Below are 16421 nucleotides of genomic sequence, written 5' to 3' on the forward strand. Positions count from 1 at the left end.
TTGTATACTTTTCATATAAAACTTACATCTATGTTTAAGCTCACAAACAATACAAGTTAAAAATAAGTCTGGTTTAGATGGTCTGTGGCACCTGAAGGCCTATTGGCCTCTGCCCACAAACATCACTCATTTCCCCCTTTCTCCTGCTTCTTGCTCTTTTCTTCCTGGTGCCCAGGTAGAGTGATGAAAGGTGAGGAAACTTCGGAGCATTTGCCAACGACAGTAAAAGTACTGTGGATTTAGAGGCTTTCTTTTGAATGCATTTCTTTTTTTTTTAATTTATTAATGAAGCTGAGATCTTGGCTCCATTAATTTACTTATATTTTAATTAATTAATTAATTATTATTAATTTTTTTTTTTGCGGTATGCGGGCCTCTCACTGTTTTGGCCTCTCCCGTTGCGGAGCACAGGCTCCGGACGCGCAGGCTCAGCGGCCATGGCTCACGGGCCCAGCCGCTCCGCGGCATGTGGGGTCCTCCCGGACCGGGGCACGAACCCCTGTCCCCTGCATCGGCAGGCGGACTCTCAACCACTGCGCCACCAGGGTAGCCCCTGAATGCATTTCTTTTAAGTGCAAGGTAACATTTGAAAGACTTTGCCGCATCTTTTAATAGATCTGCAGGAAGCAGAGCAAGATCTTGAAGGAAGACAGAACTTTTGGCGTGTGGGTCAGTGCTGGGGACAGACGCCTGGCTGAGTTATGTGGGAAGAAAGGCAGCTGTAGAGACTGGGTTCCTGGGGGCGTGTGGGAGGTGTCTGGAGCCTGTGAAGTCTGACTCACACCTGTGCCCATGCAAGACCCTTGGCAGGCAAGTGAAATCGCCGTAGTTTTGGGGGCAGGGTGAAGGCGTCCTGACGGACGCTAAGGACCAGTGCCCCCTGATCCCGGTGGAGGGGTGGGGTGGGGTGCTCTGCCCCCCAGTTGGGAGTGAGACGGTGGGACCACAATGGAACAGGGAAGCAGCAGTGCCACCCCACCTGCACAGCCTCCCAGCAACCCAACTCCCCATGTCTACATAATGAGCACCAGCGCAAGACAAGACCCTTGTCCCTCTTGGCGCTCAGACTTACAGGGGGCTTGATAAGATTTCAGATGCTACGTGCCAGGAATAAATAAAACAACGGGATGGAGAGTGTGTGGGGGGAAACACTGGCCTCCTGCGGTCACGGCAGGCCTCAGCGAGTGAAGGGAAGGAGAGTTCCAGCTGAGGGAACGGTGACTGCAAAGGTTTGGAGGCAGGAACCAGCTACAAGTATTAGAGAAAAGCTGCCCTGTGAGGCTACAGCAAGAGCATGGTGGGCGTGGGGCCGGGGAGGGAGGCGGGGGAAGGCCAGATAGGGCTTTTTAGGCCACGGAATTGGATTTTAGGAGAGATAGGGCCCCCCCCTCGAAGAGCTTTAGGATCGGCCTGAAACCGATTTCGGAGACTTCCCCAAACACCGGACAGTTTGATTTATCTCCTGGGAGGGAGGCGGGGCTCAGGAGGACCCGAGGCAGGCCCCGCCCCCGGAGAGCGAGCGCGCGCCGGCCCCGCCCCGCAGGCCCCGCCCCCCGCCCCGCGCCGGAACCCGCGCTCGCGGTCCGAGGTCGCCTGGAAGAAGCTCAGTGCCATTGCCGGTCTCCGTCCTCCATGGCCGCCACACTGCTCGCCCGGGCCTGCGGCCCCGTCCGCGGAGGTGAGTGCGCTCCGGCCCGGGGCGGGCCGGGCGGCCGTGGGACCCGGAGGCCGATTCTCGCCTGACGCAGGCGGGCTGGCGGTGCCCCTCCGGCAACGCGCGGCCTTTGCTCCAGTTGGGCTGCTCCTTGCGCCTCCTTGGGGCCTGCCAGGCCCCGTGCTAAGTGCTACAGTCAGTATCTCATCCTCCCAGCCCAGGAGCTGAGTACTGCTGTCCTCCACATTTAGAGAAACCTGTGAAGTTAGGATCCTCGCCTAAGGTCACAGAGCTGTGCTCTTACTATTATTGGTGTTATACTGGTGATTGAGTGGGATTGTTGTACAAAGTGTTTAGCAAGCATAGTAAACATTCAGTGCTATTCCCAACAGCAGCGCTATCAACATTTTGGGCCTATAATTTTTTGTCATGGTATCTGTCCTATACAATGTTTAGCAGTATTCCTGGCCTCTACCCACTCCATACTACCCTTCGGTTGAGACAACCAAAAATGTCTCCAGACATTGCCAGATGTCCCTTGGGGGACAAAGTCATCCGTGGTGGAGAACCACCCAGTTAGTGGATCACTATTATTATTATTATTATTATTACTACGCAAGACCTCTTACGTTCCCCTTCCACTGACTACTCTTCTCATTGGCAGCTCTCCGGCCTCGGGACTGGCGTTGCTTACATACCATCTACCAGTCTGTGGAACTGCCCGAGACACACCAGATGCTTCGTCAGACATGCCGGGACTTTGCTGAGAAGGAGCTCTTTCCCATCGCGGCCCAGGTGGACAAGGAACATCGCTTCCCGGCGGCTCAGGTGAGAGTTTAAGAGTACAGGTACCATCAGCTCCAGGATGATTGGTGACAGTGACATCCAGAGGCACGGAGACTGCAATCAAGGAACCCTAAGTGGGGGGTGGGGGGTGGTCCTGGGACCCAGAATATGCCCTGGAGGTTTCCCTTGTCCAGAATGAGGCCTATAGCCAGGATGTAACTTCTGGAATAACAGTAATAATGGTGGATGGTTGATATGCTTACTACGTACTGGGCGTTGTGTTGATAGTAATAGTTAATGCTTATAAAATGCTGACCACGTGCTCGGCATTGTCCTAAGTTCCGATGGGTTAGCTCACCTGTTTCTTTTCATTTGGCCACACCACGTGGCATGCGGGATCTTAGCTCCCCGACCAGGGAGAGAACCTGCGCCCCCCTGCAGTGGAAGCTCGGATTCTTAACCGCTGGACCTCCAGAGAAGTCCCTAGCTTATCTGTTTCTTAAAACTGTCCTATGAGATGAAGGTGCCATTATTACATACCCTTTTGTACAGTTGATGAAACTCAGATTGATGAGAGGATTAAATGTGCCCAAGGTCATGGAGCTAATAAGTTACAGAGCTAAAGTTTGAACCCAAGTCTGTCTTCTGCCGGCTGCTGAGATCCCAGTCAGTCCCCTCCTCCCCGTGCCGTTGTATCACTCCATCTATAACGACAAGTTTGAGATGTTCCTGCTGTCTCCATCCCCTGGCTTGGCAAGATGTCTGGCACACAGTATACTCAATAGATATTTGTTGAGTACATAACTTGTGAAAGAGCCAATCTGTCTGGCCTCTTCTCCATGCCTGTTTTCCAGTCTGAGGAATTCAGGAGTTGTGATCACCATTCACATGCCTCATAGGCTCTGGGGCCACTTTTCCAGCTTAGTGAATGTTGTGTGTTCACAGTGTATCGGGCACTGTGCCTGGACTGTGGGAATACCCAAGGAGCTCAAAGTGGGGTAGGCAAGTGGCATTCTGAGCACCAAAATTAGTTGGGCAACGTTTAGGTGTTAAGCATTGAAATCATGTCATCTCATTTAGTCCTGAGGGCATCCCCAGCTGCACGTCTAATCTCCATTTGGCTTCCTGGAATGCTTGCAAGGATTGTGGGAGATCACATATGTCAAGTTCATGGTGCCTGGTACTTGAAAACCAGAAGCTATTAATACTATTATTATTTTTATTACAGTTGAGAAAATTGAGGCACAGAGAGGTGAAGTGATTTTCCAAGGCATACTGTCTATGGACCAGTAGACCTGGTGTGATTGGCTCCAAAACCCTGCTCCATCCCCTAGCCACGTGCTTGTCCCAGAAGCCCAGCTGGGAAGCCCTGTTCTAATCGGGAATATTATCGTCAAGGGCCTAAACTACCCCTGTATCCTCCATACCGCCACACTCTGGTGCTGCCCTCAGAGCAGTTGTCCAAGACATGGCTGTATATTGGGGCTTTTCTGGCCAAATGACAGACCACTTGATTTATTTTTCCTATATTCCCTCAAATTATAATACTTATTATATTACAAACATAGACTTGCTTTGTGCAAGAAAACTGGCAGTAGAAACAGGCTTTCTACCAACCAACTCTTCACCAGTCCTCTGGCTTTGTAATCTCTTACTTGCTTTATAAGGCGGGGAAGGTTGCAGATTGATCCTGCCACTAAATAGTGGCAGAAATGGATGTGGAAGGAAGAGATCAAAAGCATCAGCTTCCTACCTTCTGACACATTCTGGCACCCGGAGGCTGCACAGTCCAGACTTGCTGATGCATGACCTAGCTCAGAGTAGTGATAGCATTTATTTGGTTTGATCTTGGACAGATGTTTTCATATCTGTAATCTGGTTAGGTTATCAGGAGTCCTGCTATTATTTCCTTTGTCTAGAGGATGTAGGAGCAGTTGTAGGAATTGCCTGAGGTCTTAGAGCTTGGGGAGAAATAGATCTTCTGATCTTGCCCCTGCCCCACACAAACTGGACTCTGTCGTTTTGGTGGCTGATGGGATGCAGAGGTTGCTCAATGTTGCCCTTCGCTAAGGATTGAGGCCGGTTGGCTTTTTGCTTTTATCACTCTCTGTTATTGTGGGTAGTGCTCAGCTCCCCCCATTACAGAAGGGAATCCAGGGCTTAAACAGGCAGAAGGGTCAAAGCAGTAGACACAGGGATAATAGGGCAGGTTGCAAAATTAAAAATAATACCACTAGTGTTTTATTTTTTTTAATTTTTTTAACATCTTTATTAGAGTATAATTGGTTTACAATGGTGTGTTAGTTTCTGCTTTATAACAAAGTGAATCAGCTATACATATACATATATCCCCATATCTCCTCCCTCTTGCGTCTCCCTTCCTCCCACCCTCCCTATCCCACCCCTCTAGGTGGACACAAAGCACCGAGCTGATCTCCCTGCGCTGTGTGTCCACTAGTGTTTTAAAATGACCATAGTAATAATAACAGGAGTAACTATCATTTGAGGGTTACTGTATTCCAGGTGCTTATCCATTAAATCTTCAACAAAACACCCTGAGGCAGTTACTTCATTGATCTCCAGTCTTCAGATGAGGAAACTGAAGCCAGGGGTTACATTTCTTGGTCAGCAGTCACACAGCTGGGATTGGAGGAGCCAGATGTAGACTCTGAGCTTCCCCCCGACCCCACCGGCCTACAGGAGATGCTTAGTTAGTGATATCTTTCTTTCTTTTTTTTTTTCTTCTTTTTAAAAATTTATTTATTTACTTTGGCTGCACCGGGTCTTAGTTGCGGCATTCGGGATCTTTCAGTTGAGGCATGCATGCGGATCTAGTTCCCTGACCAGGGATCGACCTGGGCCCCTTGCATTGGGAGTGCGGAGTCTTACCCACTGGACCACCAGGGAAGTCCCTAGTTAGTGATTTCTAATATTTTTTTCCTGAAGAATTTGTTTCCCCCAAGAAAAGTGGGTTTACTGGGGAAGAGTCAAGGGGAGAATTGAGAGGTGGGCAGGCTACGAAGGAGGTGGAAAGCTAGTGCCAGTTTCTGCTCACATGGCTTGTTTTGTAATCTAAGCGGAACTTTACTCTTTCTGTGTCCAAACCTAACCCCTGCCCCCGAGAAAAAAAAAAAAAGAAATAGTTATGAGTTTATAATGCTTTTATGTTATAAAGGGAAATAGGAAATAGAATGGTGTTTCCAAACCAGCTTTGGACTCCGGAACCTGGAAATGTATATGTGCATTTTTTTTTTTTGTGGCCGCACTGAGCATCTTGTGGGAACTTAGTTCCCTGATCAGGGATGGAACCCGGGCCCCTGCAGTGGAAGCGTGGAGTCCTAACCACTGGGCTGCCAGGGAAGTCCCTACATGTGCATATTTATATGTATGAAACTGAACCCAGTTTCTTTTCCTTCACTCAGTGAATGTTTATTGAGTAACTTTTTAAAAAATTAATTTATTTTATTTTATTCTTGGCTGCGTTGTGTTTTCGTTGCTGCGTGCGGTCCTTTCTCTGCTTGCGGTGAGCAGGGGCCACTCTTCATTTGCTGTGCTCAGGCTTCTCATTGCAGTGGCTTCTTGTGGAGCACGGGCTCTAGGCGTGTGGGCTTCAGTACTTGTGGCACATGGGCTTCAGTAGTTGTGGCACACAGGCTCAGTAGTTGTGGCTCGCGGGTTTCAGTAGTTGTGGCACACAGGCTTCAGTAGTTGTGGCACACGGGCTTCAGTAGTTGTGGCACATGGGCTCAGTAGTTGTGGCTCACAGGCTCTAGAGCGCAGGCTCAGTAGTTGTGGTGCACGGGCTTAGTTGCTCCGTGGCGTGTGGGATCTTCCCGGACCAGGGCTCGAACCTGAGTCCCCTGCATCAGTAGGCGGACTCTTAACCACTGTGCCGCCAGGGAAGTCCCTTATTGAGTAACTTTAATATATCAGGTGCAAAACCTGCTTTTCGTCCTCTTGCCCTATCTCAGATGGTAGTTAACTGCATAGAAACCTCTCAAATCATAGTCCATTTTTCTTCTTCCTCATGTGCACAGACTTCTGTGAATTCCACCCTGGAAGTGTCCCCTGAATGGCACTGCCTCTCACCTCTCCCGGCAAGAATTCATCTCTCTGTGTTTCAGGAGTGTTCATTCATAATCCCTAATTCTCTGGGTGTGCTTGTCACGTGATGGTGTGTATCCTGTGTCAACAGTTATTTCCCACAGTTGCCTCCCTGAAGGCCCGTATTGGTCTTGTTCACGCCCCGACCTCCTCGCCCTCCGTAAGTGCTTGGCATTCAGCAGATGTTTGCTGAACTTTATGGACTTGAATTTTATGGTTAAGTCATCCTGAGTGTCCTTATTGTCCCAGCACTTAGCACACACTGACCCAGCGTGGGAACTGGGGAGGTGGCTCCCGTGGCCCCTTCCCCTTGAATAAAGCAACAAATTTTCAACAAGTTAGGGAATTTGATTCTCTAAAAGGAGTCTGGGACTTCCCTGGTGGGAAGTCCCAGACTCCCTGGGACTTTGTCCTGGGACAAATTTGATTTTTTAAACATGTGAGCTTTTAGAAGTGACTTAAAAGCACTATTTTTATATGAAGTGTCCTCTAAATGTGTCCCAAATATGAAGGCAGCAGGTGCTGAAGGCTCACTCTGCTAGGAAAGGGGTCCTTCTCTTTCTCACATTTTCTCTTGGGAGTTTGGAGACCACCAGGCTTGGCCCAGTCAGGGATGCAGGTCTGGACTCCTGGTTCACAGACACAAGGGGCCGAGAGTAACCACCGTGGGTAGCAGCTCTGAGGGGTTCCCCTTGAGGTCGCTCTGAAGGTCAGGCTGCTAGGGGAAAATATTAGGGAGCCTGGCAGCTGTTAGCCAGTTACCATCAACATGCTTAGATCAGGAATGATTTATACAACTGAACATGCGGTCTTTTTGTGTGTGTGTGCTGCTGCTTTTTGTTTTGTTTCTGATTTCTTTTTTTTAAAATATAAGTTTATTTATTTATTTATTTATTCATTTTTGGCTGCATTGGGTCTTCGTTGCTGCATGCGGGCTTTCTCTAGTTGCGGCGAGTGGGGGCTACTCTTCGTTGCGGTGCGCGGGCTTCTCATTGCGGTGGCTTCTCTTGTTGCGGAGCACGGGCCCTAGGCATGTGGGCTCAGTAGTTGTGGCTCACGGGCTCTAGAGTGCAGGCTCAGTAGTTGTGGTGCACGGGCTTAGTTGCTCTGCAGCATGTGGGATCTTCTTCCTGGACCAAGGCCCGAACCCGTGTCCCCTGCGCTGGCAGGTGGATTCTTAACCACTGCGCCACCAGGGAAGTCCCTGATTTCTTCTTCTTTTTGATTGTACTGTCTCTCCTCTCCACTGCCATTGTCTCCAATTTTTTTTTTTTTTTTTTTGTGGCCACACCGTGCGGCATGTGGGATTTTAGTTCCCCAACCAGGAATCCAACCTGTGGCCCCTGCAGTGGAAGCATGGAGTCTTAACCACTGGACTGCCAGGGAAGTCCATGTTTCCAATTTTTTTCTAGAATGTTCCTGCAGCTGGCCATGGCATATTGCCAGAAATCTCGAGATCCACTTCAGAATGAGAAGGGTTGGGGGAAATAGCATGCTAGTGAAGTTGCTTGGGTGCAGTCATTGTGAACTCCTACAGCTTTTTATTCAGACAGAGAGAACTGTCAGGAGAGTCAGAGGACAGTGGTGTGGTGTAGAGACGAGTGCCGGGAGTTCTGGCTTCCCCATCCAGGTGTCCCGGGACTGGCACCATCTGCACGTGAGCCCCCTTCCGTAACAGGAAAATGGGATAATCCTTGTCCTGCCTACACTCCATCTGGGAATTTTGGTTCCCGTTCTGTTTCTTGGGGTGAAATGGCGTCATGGTGTGATCGGCTGATCTGTCGTTTATCCCAGGGTTGTGTACTGGAGATAGAGGCTGAAGAGGGGGTGGGTCTTAGTGTCCAGGGAAGCTGGGTGGCGCGTGTAGGGTGAGACAATTGGGGCTTTTTTTTTTTAGCTCAGTCTCTCTTGCTGTTTGGCCAGAGAAAGCACTTCAGCGGGGTTCCTGTCCAGGCCTGAGCATGAATCTTGGGGACCCTGCGTATTTCTGGCACCTGGTAGAATACGACCCTGGCTCCTGACCCAGCACAGGCATTCCCCATAAAACACTATTCCACCCTGGAATAGGTTTGTTGCAGGCCCTAAGTGTGGGTTCAGAAGGGGCTCTGGGACTTCCCTGGCGGTCCAGTGGTTAAGACTCTGTGCTTCCAGTGCAGGGGCATGGGTTTGATCCCTGGTCAGGGGACGAAGATCCCACATTCTGTGCAGTGCAGCCAAAAACCAAAGAAAATTAAAAAAAAAAAAAAGGGGGCTCTGTTCTGAGGCCACGCTTGTGCTGGCACAGGGCTTAGTGAGTCGCCGGGTCGTGTTCAGAGACAACCCTGCCTAAACCACTGTCTACTTTCCACTCCCGCCCCCTCCTTGATTCCCACCAGCTGCAATGATGCAGCTTTTCGAGCAGCATCACCCCCGCTGGCCCCAGGTGCGCGGTGACCACAGAATTTTTTTTAAGCGATTCTCGAAATGACACATCCCTGGGAGCTCTGAGTCCCACTTATCACTGTGTACTAGCTTCCCGTTGCTGTTGTAACAAATTACCACAGACTCAGTGGCTTAGAATAGTACACATTTAGTGTCTGACAGTTCCTGGAGGGCAGAAATCCAAAGTGGGTCTCTCTGGGCTTAAAATCAAGGTGTGGGCAGGCCTGCGTCCCTTCCAGTGGCTTCAGGGGAGAATCACTTCCTTGCCTTTCCCAGCGTCTAGTGGCCGCCTGCATTCCTTGGCTCATGACGCCCACCCCTCCAGCCAGCATCCCAGTCCCTCCAGCCTCTGCTTTCATTGTCCCATCTCCTTCTCTGCCCCTCCTGTCTCCGTCTTGCCCTTACAAGGACCCTGCGATGACATTAGCCCCCCTGGATCATCCAGGGAAGCCCCCCCACCTCACGATCCTTCTCTTAATCTCACCTGCAGAGTCCCTTTTGCCACGTGAGGAAACATATTCACAGGTCCCGGGGGTTAGGACGTGCTCGTCTTTGAGGGGCTGTCATTCTGCCTCCCATGCACTGGCCATCTCCTCCCCTGTGTTACACGGGAGACCCTGAGCACAGTCAGGCCCACCCCAAGCTTAGAGTCTTACAAGAGTTTCCCATGGGAACAACTCAAGGCAGAATCAAACAAGCAGTTTCGTGGAGGGACACAAATCATTATGGAAGTTCAGCAGATTCACCAGTGCCCCTCCTCCCAGACATCACTGTCAAGACAAGAACTTATCAGTCACTTAATGATAATAAATGCCATTCACTTGCTCATCATTGCTAATTCTTAGAGAACTGCCCATCAAAACTACAATGAGGTACCACCTCACACCGGTCAGAATGGCCATCATTAAGAAGTCTATGAATAATAAGTGCTGGAGAGCGTATGGAGAAAAGGGAACCCTCCTACACTGTTGGTGGGAATGTAAATTGGTGAAGTCACTATGGAGAACAGTATGGAGGTTCCTTAAAAAACTAAAAATAGAGCTACCATGTGATCCAACAATCCCACTCCTGGGCATATACCCAGACAAAACTATAATTTGAAAAGATACATGTAGCTCTGTGTTCATAGCAGCACTATTTACAATAGCCAAGACATGGAAACAACCTAAATGTCCATCGACCAATGAATAGATAAAGAAGATGTGGTACATATATACAATGGAATACTACTCAGCCATTAAAAAGAATGAAATAATGCTGTTTGCAGCAACATGGATGGACCTAGAGATTATCATACTAAGCGAAGTAAGTCAGAGGAAGACAAATACCATGTGATATCACTTATATGTGGAATCTAAAATACAACACACGTGGGGCTTCCCTGGTGGCGCAGTGGTTGAGAGTCCGCCTGCCGATGCAGGGGACACGGGTTTGTGCCCGGTCCGGGAAGATCCCACATGCCGTGGAGCGGCTGGGCCCGTAAGCCATGGCCACTGAGCCTGCACGTCCGGAGCCTGTGCTCCGCGACGGGAGAGGCCGCAGCAGTGAGAGGCCCGCGTACCGCAAAACAAAAAACAAAAAACAACACACATGAAGCCATCTACAAAACAGAAATAGACTCACAGACATAGAGAACAGACTTGTGGTTGCCAAGGGGAGGGAAGGATTGGGAGTTTGGAATTAGTATATCCAAACTATTATATATAGGATGGATAAACAATAAGGTCCTATTGTATAGCACAGGGAACTATATTCAACATCCTGTGATAAACCATAATGGAAAAGAATATGAAAAAGACTATATAGATGTATAACGGAGTCACTTTGCTGTATAGCAGAAATTAACACAACATTGTAAATCAGCTATACTTCAATAAAATTTTTTAAACAGTGCCATTCACTGATCACTCACCTCGTGCCAGGTACTGGGCTCAGCATTTTATATATATATAGTCTCAGTTAGTCCTTAAAACAGTTCTATGAAGTAAGTACTGTTTGGGGAAGGGGGGAATCAAACTTATAATCACAGAAGTAATGTTAATTATAGACAAATGAGAAAATATGGCAGACATTCTTACTGATTTGCTTCATTGAAGTCAGCATAGTCTAAGAACACGGTTACAGGATACAAATGACAAAATGATTTTCTTTTTATGAATTTATTTATATTTTATTTTTGGGCACGTTGTGTCCTCATTGCTGCACGCAGGCTTTCTCTAGTTGCGGTGAGCGGGGGCTACTTTTCGTTGCGGTGCGCAGGCTTCTCATTGTGGTGGCTTCTCTTGTTGTGGAGCACGGGCTCTAGGCGTGTGGGCTTCAGTAGTTGCAGCACGTGGGCTCAGTAGTTGTGGCTCGTGGGCTTCAGAGCACAGGCTCAGTAGTTGTGGTGCACGGGCTTAGTTGCTCCGTGGCATGTGGGATCTTCCTGGACTAGGGATTGAACCCGTGTCCCCTGCATTGGCAGGTGGATTCTTTTTTTTTCTTTTTTATAAATTTGTTTATTTTTGGCTATGTTGGGTCTTCGTTGCTGTGCGCGGGCTTTCTCTGATTGTGGCGAGCGGGGGCTACTCTTCGTTGTGGTTCTCGGGCTTCTCATTGTGGTGGCTTCTCTTGTTATGGAGCACAGGCTCTAGGCACGCGGACTTCAGTACTTGCAGCACGTGGGCTCAGTAGTTGTGGCTCGTGGGCTCTAGAGCGCAGGCTCAGGAGTTGTGGCACACTGGGCTTAGTTGCTCCGCAGCATGTGGGATCTTCCCGGACCAAGGCTCGAACCCATGTGCCCTGCATTGGCAGGTGGATTCTTAACCACTGCACCACCAGGGAAGTCCTAAAATGATTTTCTAATGAAAAGCAACGGTCCCTCTTCTACCCCAGCCTGCTCCGTAGAGGCCATTGGTTTTAGTTGTTTCTTCTCAAAGCTACGCAGGTTCTGTTGTGGTCCCTGTTTCCCAGGTGGGGAGCAGGCTGACAGAGGGTAAGGAATCTGTCCTAGGAACCTGCTGAAGGGTCTGAGCTGGTTGAGGTCCTGGAGTCAGTGCTGGGTTTCAGTCCCAGCCCCACCACTTACAAGCTCCGCCCCGAACTGGTTGCTTCACCTCCCTGAGCTCCGGTTTCCTCACCTGTGACATGAGGTTGACTCAGCATTGTCCTCACAGAGCTTTGGCGAGACTCAAATTGAAGAGTACACATAAAGCATTTTTCAGTGTTGGGCATTGATAATTAACGATGACCACCACTGGTATTCCAAGTCAAAAATTCCAAGCTTCTTCCCCTTTATTCATTCTTTCACTGGCATTGGAATATAGCAGTGGACAAAACTGCACTGTCTCTGCCCTCGTGGTCACAGAGAGAGACCTTAATCAGAACAAGCACGTGAATAGGTGTGAAATTACAGCTGCGCAAGCACCACTAAGGAGAGGCACAGATGCTGCAGGAGCGTGTGATTAAAGGATTTGACTCAGTGAGGTCAGAGATGGCCATGCAGCAGAAGCGATGCTTGAGCTGAGCCCCAAGGACGGGAGGAGATAATAACTAGTTGATAAAGGGTATCACTGGCAGGAAACAGCATGTGCAAAGGCCCTGTGGTGGGGAGGGGAAGTGTGGTACGTGTGAGGGACTGAAAGAAGGTCTGTGTGGCACTGTGCTGCCCTGCTCTGCTCCCTACCTCAGAGGCCCCTAAAGCCTTCTTGTGCCTTCTGCTTGCTCACTGGTTGTGTCTGTAGACACAGGGTAGAGTTGGGGCGGAATGTGGGGACAGGACGGCTTCAATGAATGGTGCTGTCTTGCAGACTCAGCCTCGGGGGTCTTGGGGTAGGTGGATGTGGCCATGTGACCTGAGTTTCTGCAGGCACTGGCTCAGGGGCAGGAGGGTTGGGGGTGGAGAGGGTGGGCACCGTCCCCTGGCAGCTGCCCTTGCCATGACATCCTTCCCTGGGGCCAGGTGAAGAAGATGGGTGAGCTGGGGCTCATGGCCATGGATGTGCCCGAGGAGTTTGGCGGTGCCGGCCTCGATTACCTGGCCTACGCCATTGCCATGGAGGAGATCAGCCGGGGCTGCGCCTCCACTGGAGTCATCATGAGCGTCAACAACGTGAGTCTCGCGCCTGGGCCCTGGATACACCGGTGGAGGGGAAGCTCCTGTGGGTGGGGGGCAGGCCCTCTGCCACACAGCCCCACATCCGGGGCACAGCCCGGCCTTGGCTCCCTGCCCCTGACCACTTCTGGACCTGGTCCCTTGCGTGGGCCTCTGGAGAGAGGAGGCCTGGGGGTGGGTACGCGGGCGGGCAGGTGTTCTGGGCTGGAAGGCCTCCGACCGCTCTGCACTGTCCCCCCAGTCCCTCTACTTGGGGCCTATCCTGAAGTTTGGCTCCAAGGAGCAGAAGAAGCAGTGGGTCACTCCTTTCACCAGTGGTGACAAAATTGGCTGCTTTGCCCTCAGTGAACCAGGTATCACCGTGGGACAGTGGTCTGCCCCTGTCCCCTCCCCTCAGAATCGGGGTGACTCAGGCTGGGGCCGGTGCTGAGCTGGGTCAGCTGCTCGTTGCCTCCCGGGGCAGGAGGGCAGGAGTGAGGGCCTGGGGTGGAGCTCTGGCTGCTGGGATCGCCACAGAGCCCGAGCTCGCCTCGGCTGAGCTGGGAGGGAGGGACTTGGGCCCTGGGGTCCCTTTGGCTTGAAGACACCCATCTGTCACATCCCCCCCATCCCCCCACCCCGAGAGCTGTGGGAGCCGGTGCGGCCCTCGAGCCTTCTCTCAGGAGCCAGACCCTGATCCCTTGGACCCGGGTCTGGCTCACCAGCCAGGGGTGAGGCTGGGTTCCGGGTGAGTTGGTGGCGGTGCCCTCGGAGGGCGGAGGCGCCGGTGGACTCTGAGTCTGCGTGTGGGGCAGGGAACGGCAGCGACGCGGGGGCCGCCGCCACCACTGCCTGGGCAGACGGTGACTCGTGGGTCCTGAGTGGCACCAAAGCCTGGATCACCAACTCCTGGGAGGCCTCGGCCGCCGTGGTCTTCGCCAGCACGGACAGGTCCTTGCAGAACAAGGTGGGGACCCCGGAGAGAGGGTCAGTGAGACGTTCAGAGTTTCTAGATCCAAACCTCCTCGGTCCGATGGAGCTGTTCTTGCTCTGGGGCACGTGCCGCTGTCCCTGTCCCTCTCCCTCCCCGGGCGGCGCCTTCCCCAGAGGAGCCGGCAGAGGGCGTCACCGCGAGGTTCTGAGGGACGTGGAGGGAAGGGACAGGAGCTGGTGGCTGTGGTGGTTTGTGTGAGGGGCGTGGCCTCGAGCAGGTGAAAAAGTCACTGGGCGCATCTGGCCTCCAGGGCATCAGTGCCTTCCTGGTTCCCATGCCAACGCCTGGGCTCACGCTAGGGAAGAAGGAAGACAAGCTGGGCATCCGGGCCTCATCTACTGCCAACCTCATCTTCGAGGACTGTCGCATCCCCAAGGACAACCTGCTGGGGGAACCGGGGATGGGCTTCAAGATTGCCATGGTGAGCCCAGCCGCGGGGGCGGGGGCCCTGGGGCCCTGCTGGCCGGCCACTGACAGGGCGGTCCTCACAGCAAACCCTGGACATGGGCCGCATCGGCATCGCCTCCCAGGCCCTGGGCATCGCCCAGGCTGCCCTCGACTGTGCTGTGAACTACGCCGAGAACCGCACGGCCTTCGGGGCGCCCCTCACCAAGCTGCAGGTCATCCAGGTAACGAGGCACGGTGCCGCGGAGGGAGAGAGTTTTGGCCTTTCTGCTCTGCCTCCCAGATGGCTTTCACCTGCTCCCGTGTCCTCTGCCCTCCTCCCTCCTGTCTTGCAGGGAGAGGGGAGGGAGGGCAAACACCGACTGCCGGGGTGGGACTGGGTTGTTGCAGTTCAAGTTGGCGGACATGGCCCTGGCCCTGGAGAGTGCCCGGCTACTGACCTGGCGCGCTGCGGTGCTGAAGGATAACAAGAGGCCTTTCATCAAGGTGCCCGTGGGGCTGGGGTCTCCCTGGGCACGGCCCAGAGCTTTGGTGGTGGAGGGACTGAGGGAAACATCTGGGCGGGGTCCTGGTTCCTTGGGCCCGTGGGTTTATTGCTACAAGGGGTGGCTCCCCCAGGCCCACCCTGCTGAGGGCCATGTGCTGGGCGCTCCGCCCAAGGTCGAGTTTCTGACGCCACCATCCCCTGTGGTTAGGAGGCCGCAATGGCCAAGCTGGCTGCATCGGAGGCCGCAACTGCCATCACCCACCAGGTGAGTGCCCCCGGTGCCTGGGCGAGGGAGGTCCCAAGGGTTGAGTAGCAGTGAGTGTGCTGGCTGCCCCTCCCCCGGCTGATCCTGTCCTGTTTTTCCCCTCGAGTGGGGGTCTTCTCCTCCTGAGCCCCTCCTTTCCGCCTTAGGCCATGCAGATCCTGGGTGGCATGGGCTACGTGACAGAGATGCCAGCCGAGCGGCACTACCGTGATGCTCGCATCACTGAGATTTATGAAGGCACCAGTGAGATCCAGAGGCTGGTGATCGCCGGGCACCTGCTCAGGAGCTACCGGAGCTGAACCCTCGGTAGGGCCGACAGTGCCCGCCGGGATCCGGGCTGGCCTGAGGACCAGGGGAAAGTGGGCAGGAGCCACGTGGCCTTCCCCCTGACTCCCTGTCAAGGCCTGTGGGGCAGAACGGCGGGGGCCATGCCTCCTCTTGCCAGGGTCCCCAGACCCAGTCTTCTGGGTGGACCTGCCGCCCTCAGCTCTATCCGCCCCAGACTGAGCTGCCTGGGAGAAAGGAAGAGCCGGGCTGTGGTCTGAGGATGCCCGTCCTCAGCTCAGGTTCTTGGCTTTGTTCCCTCTCCACCACCGACTGTGCCTTATTCTCTTCATCTGGAGGCTGGGCCGTGGGAAGGGAGAAATTACCACTTGGGGACTCCCCAGTTCTCTTCTGTGGGCCCTGGCGCTTAGCGTGAGACCCAGCATCTCCTCTTTCCTCTGAGGTCAGGAGTCTGGAGGAGTGGGGTGCGGTGGGGGCCCGGAATGACCAGGCCTCGAAGCAGAAGTGTTCTCTCAGGCCCTGTAGCCTCGGGGCTGGGTCATTGTGGAAGCTGCCCTGCATCCCATTAACCTGTTCTTTGTAAAGTGTAAATGAGTGCAGGTGGGTGGTCTGATTCGTGCTGTGGGATGATCACCTGTGGGAACTAAGTAATAAAGCATACCTGTCCCCTGACCCTCATGTCCTTGCTTGGGTGCTGCTGGGGAGGGAAAGATGGTCCTTTAATCTGCTCTCCTGCAAACCCCCCCCTCTGTGTGAGTGAGTGAGTGAGTGAGTGAGAGAGAGAGAGAGAGAGAGAGAGAGAGAGAGAGAGTGTGTGTGTGTGTGTGTGCGCGCGTGCGCGCGTGTGTGCGTGCTTATGTGAAGCCGGCTGCAGCGGGAGGGTCCATTTCCACCCTGGGAGAGCTCCAGCACGAAGCAGGGTTGATGCAGTTCAGGAGAATAAGGGCT

General features: G+C 52.7%; 1 protein-coding gene across 1 annotated transcript; it reads left to right on the top strand.

The window, feature by feature from the left end:
• The first annotated feature begins 1569 nt into the window (after window positions 1–1569).
• ACADS (acyl-CoA dehydrogenase short chain) lies at window positions 1570–16139 on the top strand. The gene is made up of 10 exons (XM_060028196.1): window positions 1570–1678; window positions 2319–2482; window positions 12906–13055; window positions 13300–13411; window positions 13853–14004; window positions 14282–14452; window positions 14523–14660; window positions 14827–14922; window positions 15132–15188; window positions 15335–16139. The coding sequence occupies exons 1-10, from the start codon at window positions 1633–1635 to the stop codon at window positions 15485–15487; spliced, it is 1239 nt and encodes a 412-aa protein (XP_059884179.1). The 5' UTR covers window positions 1570–1632; the 3' UTR covers window positions 15488–16139.
• The last annotated feature ends 282 nt before the right edge of the window (window positions 16140–16421 follow it).

The sequence above is a fragment of the Delphinus delphis genome, chromosome 13, assembly GCF_949987515.2.
Source record: "Delphinus delphis chromosome 13, mDelDel1.2, whole genome shotgun sequence".
In the NCBI taxonomy this organism is placed as follows: Eukaryota; Metazoa; Chordata; class Mammalia; order Artiodactyla; family Delphinidae; genus Delphinus; species Delphinus delphis.